The following is a 14,912-nucleotide window of genomic DNA, read 5'->3' as shown; positions in this document are numbered from 1 at the left end:
CCTTGTAGTCCATGCCCTGACAAATTGATGGTGTTCTCAAGGCAAAAGGGGGTGCAACTCAAAATTAGGAATGTGTTCCTAATGTTTTGTACACTCAGTGTATGCAGCTCATAAATTCCTGTCCCCGTGTGTGTCCGTGTTTATGTCCCTGCGTGTGTGTCTGTGTGGTTCTGCGCCTCACAAATTGCTGCTACTCAGTGCTAGTGTATTGTCTCAGTAGAAGAGAAACTATGGACAAGAGGCTTTATTTTATCATGATCATAATATGATGCAGGTCTTATCTCAATACCATTGGTCAAGTTTACAATACTAGAGTCTGGACTAAACGTTTTATGTGTTTTGAAATCATCAGCAAGCATTTGATAGCTAGGAAGACCGATGATGGATTCAATATGAATTCATTTGTGTGTCATTCAAATTTATTTTGGTCTATTTATCACTTTGTTAGCCTTAGTGGTTAGTTAGTACTGTTACATTGTCATAGCTTAGAACAATGTTGAGGAAAACCCTGAAATACTGAGAAACCACACTGAATAGGAGAGGAGAAGGAGGGAGAGACAAGGGAGGATAGAGAGCGGTAGAGAGCGGTAGAGAGCAGGTGCGTTTAAAGGCGGCTGTTTTGGGGACTATTGTGTCTGATTGTGCTTTTCCTCCATTTTGGCTTTGGTTCAATCTGGGAACACTGCCCAGAGAGGAGGGGGTGGGGCTGTGAGAGAAGGGAAGAGGGAGGAGGTGGAGAGAGAGAAGATCTGAATTGCATACTCCTCGCATCCTCTATCCTCGTCTCCTTCTCAAAACCCATTGAATGAGAAGGTCAGAGGTCCTTCCCAGACAGCAAGAGCAAGAGAGGGGAGGGGAAGGGGGGGGGGGGGGGGGGGGTGGAGAGAGATAGAGCTGTGTGTATGAAGGGCAGAGTGCCCAGTTCATCAGCATGAAGGAAACAATATGGCTCCAGTTTCCTCTGCTCAGCTAATCTTATGCTGAATTTGTGTGTGCATGCGTGTTTGTGCATTTGTGTAATTATCTGTGGTGCGTGTGCGTGTCTGGCCTGTTTGCCAGCCGGTGCTCCAGCACTGTTGTATAGCGACACATTTAATGGTTGGACACATTTCTGTGGGTTTCCTGCTAGCAGAATGGAAGCTCCTCTCTCTCTCTCGCTATTCATCTTTCTCTTTCTCTCTCTCTCTCTATCCATCTCTCTCTCCTCTCTTTAGCACAGGATTGAATCTCTACTTCTGTCTCAGCTGCATGGCAGGCCTGAATATGGCGGAAATTAGCAGGAAGGAGCTTAAACAAAAAACTAAATATTTCAATGAGCAGCAATGTGGGCATTTTTTTGTTGTATTCAGGCCAATTCTTTCTTGGTGACATAGTCTTGTGAACACCCTGATTTATCTTTTGTTTCTTTCTCTGTTAAACAGCTTGATATATGTCTTGTAAAATCACCCCCCCCCCCCCCCCCCCCCTTTCCCTCTTCCCCATCTTACATTGTCAAAATGTGATCACACAACTAACTCTCTCCTCTCTCTCTCCTCTCTCTCCCCTCTCTGTCTGTCTGTCTGGCTGTGTCGCCCTCTCTTTCATTCTGTCTCTCTCTGTCTATGTCTCTCTCTCTGTCTCTCTTTATCTGTCTCTCGCTCTCTCTCTGTCTGTCTTGCTCTCTCTGTCTCTCTGACTATGTCTCTCTCTCTCTGTCTCTGTCTCTCTGTTTGTCTCTGTCTGTCGCTCTCTCTATGTCTCTGTCTCTCTCTCTATGTCTCTCTCTCTCTCTCTTTCAGGTGTTCCAGGTAAGAGGAGGTATAAGCGTCATGAGGTGGAACAGATCCACGGTGAGGTCAGGAGGATGTGTTCTCTCAACAATGTGCTCAACAATCAGAGGAGCTTTGAGCACGTACAGAAGATCCTGCGTGTGAAGCGTCTCCAGCGCCAGGCCAAGACCGGCAACAACGTTGTCAAAAGGCGACCTGGTCGCCCCCGGAAACACCCCATTGATGAATCTGAACCCAACAATTACGGGAGCGACATAGGGAGGGGCTTCGGGATGCCGGTGCTGGAGAGGTGTGTGGACCTACCGGGAAGGCGGAGCTTAAGACCAAGTCCCGCCCCCCAGCCTCTGGAGTTTTCCAATCACGACTCGATCTCGGCGGCTATTGAGTTGGTAGTGCACCGAGCACGCTCTCTGGTGTCCCCTCCGACCAGAGGAGGGAAACGCAGGGGTAGACCCAGGAAGGAGGAGGGAGGGGATATGGCCTTCCACTAGCTAATCAGACAGCAGAACAGTTGCAGATACAGATGAGCTCTGGCCTATCAGAGAGCTGGTGAGAGGAGCTAACACTGGCCTTAGCAGCCAAAACAGACGTCAATGCTGGGACCTCTGTGCACTTTGACCTATTGGCCTGTCTGTTTCTTTTCTATGATTGGATGTAAGGAGTGTGACTGCAGTAGGTCTCTATGGAGTAACATTAGAAGGGGAGCACTGTTGCACTCTGAACGAGTGTGCCTCTGAGGACTGACAATGACTCTTACCATACATGTATGTGATACAATGATCCGTACGGTACTATAATATGATACTGTATGGTACTTTATGGTACAATATCTGATACTATATGGCACTCTTTGATAAGGTACTGTATGATACTATGGTACTATACGGTATGAAATACTATGGTACTTTATGATAGTCTTTATCTGAATGTGGCATTAGCCACACCTTTACCAGCAGACGGGGGGTGTTGATTGGTTAATATGATATTGTGCAGCTCTGCTTAGTTTTGCCTTCTCTAAGGAAACTAGTCAAAGATCACCCACCTTACCCCTCTCACCTCTTATCCCTTACCCCTCAAACCCCCACCCTTATCCTCCCCCATTAGCCAGACCCCACCCTTATCAACCCCCCGCCGCAGAGATACTATAAAGGCAATATGTTGGACTGAGTCTCCCTGGTCTTTACAGCTATGATCTAACTGTACATAGGAACATACTCCACTTTCACACCGCCTTTTACCCCGCGTTTAATACAGTCCATTTACATGTACTGGCTCATATCAAATTGAAATGTTGTACCATAGTCCATAAACGTTGGGATTGTTGTTTTATAACCAAAAATAGACCTGGATGTGACTCAAGACATGTTTGTTTTCAGACTGAAGGAACCACATCTATTCATTCATTTATTCTGTGTATATGAGGTCATCACATACATATGAATATCAGGGGTGTTTGGTGAAACCTTAAAGGTCAACTTTGGGCAAAAACACAAAAAGAACAACTTTTAACTGTATAACTGATCAATGCTCCATTATACCAGGTCTTTTTTTTTTTTTTTAGATAAATACGATATTTGGCTAAAGAAGTGCAATTTCCTACCGATCTCTACAGTCGTGGTCAAAAGTTTTGAGAACGACACAAGTATTAATTTTCACAAAGTCTGCTGCCTCAGTTTTTATGATGGCAATTTGCATATACTCCAGAATGTTATGAAGAGTGATCAGATGAATTGCAATTAATTGCAAAGTCCCTCTTTGCCATGAAAATGAACTTAATCCCCAAAAAACATTTCCACTGCATTTCAGCTCTGCCACAATAGGACCAGCTGACATCATGTCAGTGATTCTCTCGTTAACACAGGTGAGAGTGTTGACGAGGACAAGGCTGGAGATCACTCTGTAATGCTGATTGAGTTAGAATAACAGACTGGAAGCTTTAAAAGGAGGGTGGTGCTTGAAATCATTGTTCTTCCTCTGTTAACCATGGTTACCTGCAAGGAAACACGTGCCGTCATCATTGCTTTGCACAAAAAGGGCTTCACAGGCAAGGATATTGCTGCTAGTAAGATTGCACCTAAATCAACCATTTATCGGATCATCAAGAACTTCAAGGAGAGAGGTTCAATTGTTGTGAAGAAGGCTTCAGGGCGCCCAAGAAAGTCCAGCAAGCGCCAGGACCGTCTCCTAAAGTTGATTCAGCTGCGGGATCGGGGCACCACCAGTGCAGAGCTTGCTCAGGAATGGCAGCAGGCAGGTGTGAGTGCATCTGCACGCACAGTGAGGCGAAGACTTTTGGAGGATGGCGTGGTGTCAAGAAGGGCAGCGAGGAAGCTACTTCTCTCCAGGAAAAACATCAGGGACTGATATTCTGCAAAAGGTACAGGGATTGGACTGCTGAGGACTGGGGTAAAGTCATTTTCTCTGATGAATCCCCTTTCAGATTGTTTGGGGCATCCGGAAAAAAGCTTGTCCGGAGAAGACAAGGTGAGCGCTACCATCAGTCCTGTGTCATGCCAACAGTTAAGCATCCTGAGACCATTCATGTGTGGGGTTGCTTCTCAGCCAAGGGAGTGGGCTCACTCACAATTTTGCCTAAGAACACAGCCATTAATAAAGAATGGTACCAACACATCCTCCGAGAGCAACTTCTCCCAACCATCCAAGAACAGTTTGGTGACGAACAATGCTTTTTCCAGCATGATGGAGCACCTTGCCATAAGGCAAAAGTGATAACTAAGTGGCTCGGGGAACAAAACATCGAAAATGTGGGTCCATGGCCAGGAAACTCCCCAGACCTTAATCGCATTGAGAACTTGTGGTCAATCCTCAAGAGGCGGGTGGACAAACAAAACCCCACAAATTCTCCAAGCATTGATTATGCAAGAATGGGCTGCCAGTCAGGATGTGGCCCAGAAGTTAATTGACAGCATGCCAGGGCGGATTGCAGAGTTCTTGAAAAAGAAGGGTCAACACTGCAAATATTGACCCTTGCATAAACTTAATGAAATTGTCAATAAAAGCCTTTGACACTTATGGAATGCTTGTAATTATACTTCAGTATACCATAGTAACATCTGACAAAAATATCTAAAAACACTGAAGCAGCAAACTTTGTGAAGACCAATACTTGTGTCATTCTCAAAACTTTTGACCACGACTGTACAGCTTCCTTCCAAAAACAAATCCTGTGAAATGATATCTACACATGGAGGAGTTACTGGCTAGCTACAGTGGCTAGCTTAGCTAACAAACTAGCTATGTCGGTCGCAGCGTAAGACCAGAATGATACATCGATGAACCACCAAAGGCACACCCTATTTTGAAAATTGAGAAAGAGGCGGGGTTGGACCGTTTTTGGTGCCCAAAGGCGACCTTTAAAGTTGGTTTTAATTCACTATATAAACATACACTTACATTTAATCAAAGTCAGCACTTACATGCTTGTTCTAGCCTTACGATTTGGCCTTGACTTCAATTATGGATATCCATTCAGAAACATGTGCATTCATTTAATCAATTTTAATATGCAGGACGCTCAGCCAATGGCGTCAAACGTAAGCCCAAGCCTGAGATTTGATTGGACAGTGAAGCTGGAGGAGGACTAATGATCAGTGAGTGTGTGGTACTCTGATGGTTCTATCTGAGTAGTGGTAGAAAAACAACAATTAAGTATTGGAATAGGGAAACCAAAGTCTCAGAGTTATATGTGTTTCACAGACTTGTCAGACAGGTGTGGGGTTGTCAGTGTTCTCATTCTGCAGCTAAACACACAGGACATCAAACGCTAGCTAGCTATCATGTTTTCAGTATTTCATAAAATAGCAGTAGGTACGTATTTCATTGGGACCTATGTTTAATCTAAACTTGGGAAGCCTCTCCTTTCTCTGTGAGGATATTGTCAGCTCCAGCAGTTCTGCACGTGCCTTATGTTTGCTTCTTAAACCATCACATCTCATTCTGTGGGAATTAAAAATGGCAGAGAAGTCACTGAGATTGAAACCACGTACTAATGATTGTGCATTTTCGACACGTGTGTCTTAGCCACCACAACACAGGCACTACCTGTGTCCCTTTGCAGCCATACGTACAACAGGCCTGATTCCATTTCAGGTTCCACACCCCTTGTGCTCACCCCTGGCTCTTTGGATTGAATAGATAAAAGGGCTCTGTTAAGCACTCTATTAGAGAGAAAGGTGGATCCATCACCATCCAGTCCGTTCATATCTGTGAGCTGTGGGCAGCAGAGGCGGTAGAAGCCAGGGAAAGGGGACTTGAATATAAATGGAACCAGGCCCCGGGCTGTGGGCGTGCAGGCTGTGCCAGGGGAGTTGTGGTGGGAACCATGCTGTCTTACGTAGTTGTTTGCTATGCATCAGGTCTGGCCTGGGCTGTCTAAGGAGTCCACCCTTCCACATAGACAAATAAGTGTCTTATTTACCCAATAAAACATGCAGTCGTGTATCCAGAAGTGTGAATAATATCAGTAATAATTTGTAAAGCGTTGTGCAGAAAGTGACTATCATTTCATGTCAACTTTAGTGACTGCAGCTCCCTGCAGTGCTGCCTTAATCAGAAGTCAAGCTCCAGTAGTGAAGTGTTTATCTGTTGTAAATAGTGTGTTCTGTTGTGTTCTGCCTGCATGGATACAAACTGGGCTCAGCTACATATGTTGGCATATCCCCTCAGACCAACCTAAGCCCATCCTAGAACACAGACCTATCTTAGACAACATTAGACATTAGAACCAGCAATACCCCTTTAGTCAGTCTCTCCATCAATAAGAATTTTCATCAAACAATAATAGCAAGGTTAAGATCCCAGGGCCTGTGCCAGCCTACGATAATGACTCTTGTTGCACTTCAGCCAAGACCAAGAACCCCCATTGGCTAGCAGCTATACTCCCCTCAGCCAATGGGTGCCTAGTGCAGAAGTGTATATGTGTGTGTATGTGTGTGCTCAAGAGGACATTACCCAACCACGTACTCAGACCACGTGCTCAGAGGGCATTACCAAATATACACCTGTCCTTGTCAGTGTGTGTGTCAGTTCTAGGCCACTTAGAGAGAGCAGAGACTGAGCCTGAACTGGATCTCATAACCAAACGACACCTTTCACAGGAGGCCTGGATCTCTCTAACCGGGTCTAGGGTCTGGGTGTCTTGAGTATGGTCTAGTGGTAGTCTAGGTTTGGTCTAAGGGGTCTAGATGTGGTATAGTTGCGGTCTAAAGGGTCTATAGACTTCAGGCTTGGCAGCTCAATATTCCATGGTTGGTCTCTGGTGTTGGAGTTAAGCCACTAGGATCTGTCTGTTTCTCTACCAGCCGATGTTCCGGTGCCTTCTACAGCTGACTAGTATTGTCCTGATCCTCTGCTTTAACTACACACAGAGACCGACCGCATGGTCCAGTACGGTCAAGTTGGGTTTTTACGGTCCCTGTTGTGTCCTGGATGCTGTATTCACTCTGGTCCAACTGTATGGCTGGTATGACTACAGATAGAAGTTGCCCTTAACCACAGATCTAGGATCAGATTACCCAACCCTAAATCATAACCTTCATTATCTTGATGAAAGAACAGCTGGTCCTGAATCAGTGGTTAGAGAAGAGTTCTACCCTTCCACACTGAGACCAGTCTAACTGGTCTAATACAGCCACTGGAGCTGAATCATACTGGATGCATCTCAAATCACTCCCTACACCCTAAGTAGTGTACTACTACAGAAGACTATATGGAGAATATGGAGTTATGTGAGAAACAGCCACAGTCTCTACTAATATGTGTAGTCATTAACATATATGTTATAATTCTAAGCTATAATGTTGTTCAAAGCTGAACGTGCAGATGAAGCATCGATGAGGAAACCAATAAATGTACTTTCCAAGAGCACAAAGTGAGCTCTTAACTGTGTTGGCATATATGAGTTTGTATACATAGTGTATTTGAACCTTTTTACTAGAGTGGGTTTTCTTTTATTTGCATGCTCGACTTGATTGTATGCATCAATATTTTAGACAAGCAGAGAAGTTGACTTTCAATTCAATTTGAAGCAAGACTTGTACATTGTTTGATATGTTTCTTTTGTAATGGATTTTTAATTCATAAAGCATTTTTGTACATTGTATGAATATTAAAAATGGCAAATATTTGACATATAGAAATAAGTAAATACTTAGATGGGCATGCATATGCATATATCCTTCTTAGTATGTATGTGTAAATGTACACATATATTTTGTATTTGCCTTCGCTGTATACAGATATATGTCATATGCACATATACATGCAATATATATGTATATCCATGTCTGCTGGCATGCTTCTGGTCATGTTTACCTATCATGATCTTTTAGTCTATTTTTTTTATTTCTTTTCTCTGAGGAAAAGCTTGTTCTTTTGCTACCGTTTTCCTGGCTGGCAGCATTGGGCACTTATTAAGATGAAATACAGTTGAACTTGTTAATGTTATTCATTGTGTGAAATAATAAATGAGTTTATTGAAAGCTGATGATGTCATTGATGTTTTTTTTTTCTACGACCTCTCCTTGAGGTAACCTTCCACAGGGGGACATCGGCTTGTGTCCCAAATGGCACCCTATTCCCTATATAGTCCACTACTTTTGACCAGTTTTTTGCGTTCGTGCATGCGTGCGAGTTAGATGGCTGCAGTAAGCTGTGCTATGCTGCAGAGACCCACATCCTACTCTTAACTCTCTCACACTTACACACACATGCATACACACACATTGTCACGTTATTCTCAAACTCCACTAGCTTGCAGTGGATCACACATGCACACACACACACACATTCTCTCACTCTTACATTTTACTCTCACACCTACCTTACAACACACACACACACACAACACACACACTCATTATTAGCGTAACCTACAGAGTAGATACCCTCTACTCTTGCCCTCTGTTAGCTCATCAAGAGCTGTGCAGGGTGGGCTGGGTTGCAGGCCACTCTGTGATTGGTGTAGGCTAAGAGGGAAGTGCCTTACCATTGGCCGCTGCCACCTTGTAAAATTCTCCTGTTGCCATGGTTGCAGTGTGAACTGCCCAAATGTGTGTCTGTGGGTTTGGTGTAGTGCTGATGGAAATGTTGGCACCGGTGTTGTTGCGCTTAAATCATTCCTCTTTGATGGAACTCTGGGATGTAGTGGTGTCACACTTAAATCTCTCCCCTCAGGTCTTAACTCTAACCCCAGATAAAGAACACATATAGCTCACCAACTAACTCAACAAATCTTTTTTTTTCATAGAAGACTAAGTGATTTCTAGCATTGCCATCTATTGACTACCACAACTCTCTCCACAGATCTGATCTGCCTTTATGAAAGGTTACAGGGTGAAAGGACAGATGTACTAAACATTTGCGTCTCTTTTAGAACTGGAAAGTAAAGGTCAAAACACCATAATAATATGCTCCATCACCACAGACTGTTGAAGTCTGGTGAATACTGGGAGTTGGGCCTGCTCTCTAGCAGGGTGCATCGCAAATGGTACCCTATTCTCTAAATAGTGCACTACTTTTGACCAAAGCCCTATGGGACCTGGTCAAAAGTAGTGCACTATATAGGGAATCACAGGAGGTTGGTGGCATCTTAATTGGGGAGAACGGGCTCGTGGTAATGACTGGAGCGGAATTAGTGGAATGGTATCAAATACATCAATGACATGGTTTCCATGTGTTTGATGCCATTCCATTTGCTCCGTTCCAGACATTACTATGAGCAGCCTCCTGTGTAGGGAATATGGTGCAGTTTGGGATGCAAACTTTTTGACTCTGGCTTTTTGACTCTGGCTTTCCTGTTCTGTGCTCTGTGGTCCACACAGCAGAGAGACTGGAGACGACCTCTGGTGGTAAGAAATTAAACGACACCCTGACCATCACTGTCCACCAGGCAGATCGCTCAAGATTGACTTTGAAATTGGATGTCTGTCCATGTCCTGAGGGCATCAGGAAATGCCTTCAAAACTGGCCACTAGGGGCAACAGTGAGCGCTATTAAAATCAAGTAGGCTTGGGCTTTGCTAAGGTGTGGTGGATAGGCAAAATCCCATGACTCTGGATCCGAAGGTCACATATTCAATCCCAGTGGTAGACACTAATTATATATATTTTTGTTATAACCCTATCCCAAACCTTAACCCTTAACTATTCGGAATGAATGCCTAAACTTAATGTTTTAACTCTATCCAAAACCTTTACCCTTAACTACCAAATTTGACGTTTGGAGAAACAGAAAGATGCTGAGCTGGAGGAGTCAAACTAGGGTGTAAAAAACATTTGACGTCCTCTCCTTCAACTGCACTGACCAGAAAACATAGGATTGGTGAAAGTAATATGGTGGATGCTCAATGTGTAGCTATCTGCTTTTACCTGTCCTGTCCTTTCACATGAGCATAAATGAAGGACAGGAAGCCATGTTAGACTATTGAGATTCATGCTATGCCACATTCAGCTTGAGAGAGGGGGCCTCTTCGAGCACCTTTGTGTGTGTGAATCACAGTAGTCATTCTGCATAGCCTGTAACACTGTACAGATCTGGAGGAATCTGCTCTGCACAGTGATGGCTACTGTTGCCACGGTGACAGCATGACTCATGGCAGTTTTGTGAGTGGAGTCGTCTTTTTGGTGTGTGTGTTGTGTATTTGTTGAGCCTTCATGAGCAGATCCGTTTAAATGATATTAATGATCTCTACATTTAGTTAATGCAACTCTTTGGTTAGGGTAGCATACTTAATTTTTTTCTCCCTCCCTCTATTCTCTCTCTCGCTCTCTCTCTTGCTCTCCAATCAGTTCTTCAGCTATGTTAATCAGCTGTCTTTCTGTCAGTGCTAATTCATCCACAACGCCCTAGCAAAACCCAAGCCTACTTGCTGGTAAAAGCGCTCACTGTTGCCCATGGTGGCCGGTTTTGAAGGCATTTCCAGACGTATTCAGGACATGGATAGATGTCCAATTTCAACGTCTATCTTGAACGACCTGGCTGTGTTTGCAACACTTCAACTAGTTGCCTTGAACGCAGCTCCTCAACAAACATCAGCTGCTACTCACTGCCACCACTACTTAAACCTGACCAAATGCATCTTTGTTCTGCAGTGCATGTCGTGTTGCATGGCACTGTGCATTACTAGCCGCAACAAGTTTTGCATCCCTCCACGTTCTATCTATAGTATCTCTCAGGTTCTTCCAAGGATCTCCTGGGGGGATTACTATCACCACAGCAGCCTAACTACCATGGCCTGATGACTCCAAGCCAGAACTACAGAGTCCACCCCCTGGATCTTTCATCTGCAGCCCTTGGCTTCATCTGGTCCATTCTCATTTCCCCCCTGAATCTGAATTCTCACATTAATTCCATTTCCTCAATAAATATTCTAAACCCATTTCAATGTCTGGTCCTTAAACTCGGGAATACCACAGTCATATTATTAATGATCCCGCACAGGGAACACACACACACACAGGAGGCTGCTGAGGGGAGGACGGCTCATAATAATGACTGGAATGGCGTGAATGGAATGTGTTGGATACCATTCCATTTATTCCGTTCCAGACATTACTATGAGCTGTCCTCCCCAATTAAGGTGCCACTAGATGCCTTTGACACACACACAGCTAACCCCGCAGAATAAGGTTATAAATAGATATTTCCCCTTGGGGGCGGGCTCATAGTGACAATAGTGGTAGGTGGATCGTTTGTCCAGATCTGCAATAGGCTAACTAGCAATCATCCCACACATACAGTGCATTTGGAAAGTATTCAGACCCCTTCACTTTTTCCACATTTTGTTAAGTTACAACCTTATTCTAAAATGGATTAGCATTTTTTTTCCTCATCGATCTACACACAATACCCCATAATTACAAAGCAAAAACAGGTTTTTAGAAATCTTTGCAAATGTATTAAAAATAAGAAACGGAAATATCACATTTACATAGGTATTCAGACCCTTTACTCAGTACTTTGTTGAAGCACCTTTGGCAGCAATTACAGCCTCGAGTCTTCTTGGGTATGACGCTACAAGTTTGGCACACCTGTATTTGGGGAGTATTTTGGCAAACTCCAAGCGGGCTGTCATGTGCCTTTTACTAAGGAGTGGCTTCTGTCTGCCCACTCTACCATAAAGGCCTGATTGGTGGAGTGCTGCAGAGATGGTTGTCCTTCTGGAAGGTTCTCCCATCTCCACAGAGGAACTCTAGAGCTCTGTCAGAGTGACCATCGGGTTCTTGGTCACCTCCCTAACCAAGGCCCTTCTCCACCGATTACTCAGTTTGGCCAGGCGGCCAGCTCTAGGAAGAATCTTGGTGGTTCCAAACTTCTTCCATTTAAGAATGATGGAGGCCACTGTGTTCTTGGGGACCTTCAATGCTGCAGACATTTTTTGTTACTCTTCCCCAGATTTGTGCCTCGACATAATCCTGTCCCGGAGCTCTACAGACAATTCCTTTGACCTCATGACTTGGTTTTTGTTCTGACATACACTGTCAACTGTGGGACCTTATATAGACAGGTGTGTGCCTTTCCAAATCCTGTCCAATCAATTGAATTTACCACAGGTGGACTCCAATCAAGTTGTAGAAACATCTCAAGGATGATCAATGGAAACAGGATGCATCTAAGCTCAATTTCGAGTCTCATAGCAAAGGGTCTGAATACTATTGTAAATAAGGTATTTCTGTTTTTATATTTAATAAATTAGCAAACATTTCAAAAAGCCTGTTTTCGCTTTGTCATTAGAATAAGGCTGTAACTTAACAACATGTGGAAAAGTCAAGGGGTCTGAATACTTACCGAAGGCACTGTATATTCCCTATAAACAATGGTTTGACTTACTTTTGATATTACCCTAATAAAGTTTAGAAACTTTTGTGAAAGTTTGGTGTGGCCTGGCTATCATTAAGCTTTAGCTACTGCAAGCCTATGATATGAAGGCAGTGCGCACAAGCGCTCCAATTGACTCCGACAGTTGAACTTGAGGTCAGGAAGAATGTTTTAGGCCTACCAGTTACTTCTATAATCTAACAATATAATGCTTATCTTTATACAAAATATTCTGATAGAAAATTAACGACTTAACCTCCTTTTGTAAGTCTGTAAGTCTATATCTGCAACCATCTGACATAAAGAAATGCATGACTGTGTTGTAACATGCCGCTGGCATATCTCTAGCTCTCTGGTGATAGGCCTAAGCTTCTCTTCCTTTATATAGGCTAAATCTTTTAAAAATATTAACATCATACAGTGGACACCTAAGCCTATAGGCCTATGCATGCAATGCCATGATGCATTCAGTGCTCAAATCTCCAACACCTGAACCTTGAGGTGGACAATTGTAGCTTAAAATCCACCCCCCAAAAAATGTTTGCCTATAAAGTTTTGCATATGCTACACATCGAAACACATGGAATAGTGTTTTTGTAAATTGTTATAGGCTGTTTTTAAGACCATGTAAATGCACTTGGATGTCCGGTAAATTTCTCAAATGTCAGGTAAATTAAAATCTTCCTGGTCACATTGTCTGGCGCAAAATTTTCCGAAAGGAAACCCTGAAATGCTCATATTGTGTATATGCAGGTTTTAGAATATTAGCATGACAATCTGTCGCCAATTGGATGGAAATCTAGCTATAGACACACTAAAGACCGTGATAAGTGCACTAGTCCAGTGTCACTTTGATTATTGTAACAAAGACGCTGGGAGTCAGGAAGCAGGTGCTGAGTTTAATAATAATGAACAAGCGCGATTCAAAACAAGCGAATCGTCTGGACATGAAAACAGAACGAAGACTGCCTGATTAGTGACGCCACAGAGTGCTAGATAAAGTGGCAGTAAACAGGGCGTGATGAAGTCCAGGTGCGATCCGAATGTGCAAATTGTCCAAACAGATACGCAAGGTAGATGGATTATTTTAAATATGTTATTGGACCATAAACAGATATGGCTTATTAACCTTTACGGACCAAATAACGATGATCCACACTTCTTTGACAATATATATGATAAATTATCAACCCTGCAATCAATTCAAGACTATATTATTATGGTGGGAGATTATAATACCGTTTTAAATAGCTCAATGGACCGTAAAGGAAATCACACTACAAACAATCACCCTCATGCTCTTAAGGAAATCGTGAATGTCATTGATACATTAGAACTAGTAGATACAGTGGGGGAAAAAAGTATTTAGTCAGCCACCAATTGTGCAAGTTCTCCCACTTAAAAAGATGAGAGAGGCCTGTAATTTTCATCATAGGTACACGTCAACTATGACAGACAAAATGAGATAAAAAATTCAGGAAAATCACATTGTAGGATTTTTAATGAATTTATTTGCAAATTATGGTGGAAAATAAGTATTTGGTCACCTACAAACAAGCAAGATTTCTGGCTCTCACAGACCTGTAACTTCTTCTTTAAGAGGCTCCTCTGTCCTCCACTCGTTACCTGTATTAATGGCACCTGTTTGAACTTGTTATCAGTATAAAAGACACCTGTCCACAACCTCAAACAGTCACACTCCAAACTCCACTATGGCCAAGACCAAAGAGCTGTCAAAGGACACCAGCAACAAAATTGTAGACCTGCACCAGGCTGGGAAGACTGAATCTGCAATAGATAAGCAGCTTGGTTTGAAGAAAACAACTGTGGGAGCAATTATTAGGAAATGGAAGACATACAAGACCACTGATAATCTCCCTCGATCTGGGGCTCCACGCAAGATCTCACCCCGTGGGGTCAAAATGATCACAAGAACGGTGAGCAAAAATCCCAGAACCACACGGAGGGACATAGTGAATGACCTGCAGAGAGCTGGGACCAAAATAACAAAGCCTACCATCAGTAACACACTACGCCGCCAGGGACTCAAATCCTGCAGTGCCAGACGTGTCCCCCTGCTTAAGCCAGTACATGTCCAGGCCCGTCTGAAGTTAGCTAGAGTGCATGTGGATGATTCAGAAGAGGATTGGGAGAATGTCATATGGTCAGATGAAACCAAAATATAACTTTTTGGTAAAAACTCAACTCGTCGTGTTTGGAGGACAAAGAATGCTGAGGTGCATCCAAAGAACACCATACCTACTGTGAAGCATGGGGGTGGAAACATCATGCTTTGGGGCTGTTTTT

General features: G+C 43.4%; 1 protein-coding gene across 1 annotated transcript in view; it reads left to right on the top strand.

Annotated features, from left to right (window-relative positions):
• LOC311144901 (SET-binding protein-like) overlaps window positions 1–3,403 on the top strand; it is a 73,340-nt gene extending 69,937 nt beyond the window's left edge. Inside the window, exon 6 of the mRNA XM_084181075.1 lies at window positions 1,779–3,403. Coding sequence (XP_084037201.1) covers window positions 1,779–2,260 — 482 coding nt within the window. The 3' untranslated portion in view covers window positions 2,261–3,403. The remainder of the gene's footprint in view (window positions 1–1,778) is intronic.
• The last annotated feature ends 11,509 nt before the right edge of the window (window positions 3,404–14,912 follow it).

The sequence above is a fragment of the Coregonus lavaretus genome, assembly GCF_964263955.1.
Source record: "Coregonus lavaretus genome assembly, chromosome: 17".
In the NCBI taxonomy this organism is placed as follows: domain Eukaryota; kingdom Metazoa; phylum Chordata; class Actinopteri; order Salmoniformes; family Salmonidae; genus Coregonus; species Coregonus lavaretus.
This window is presented reverse-complemented; position numbering and strand designations above follow the sequence as displayed.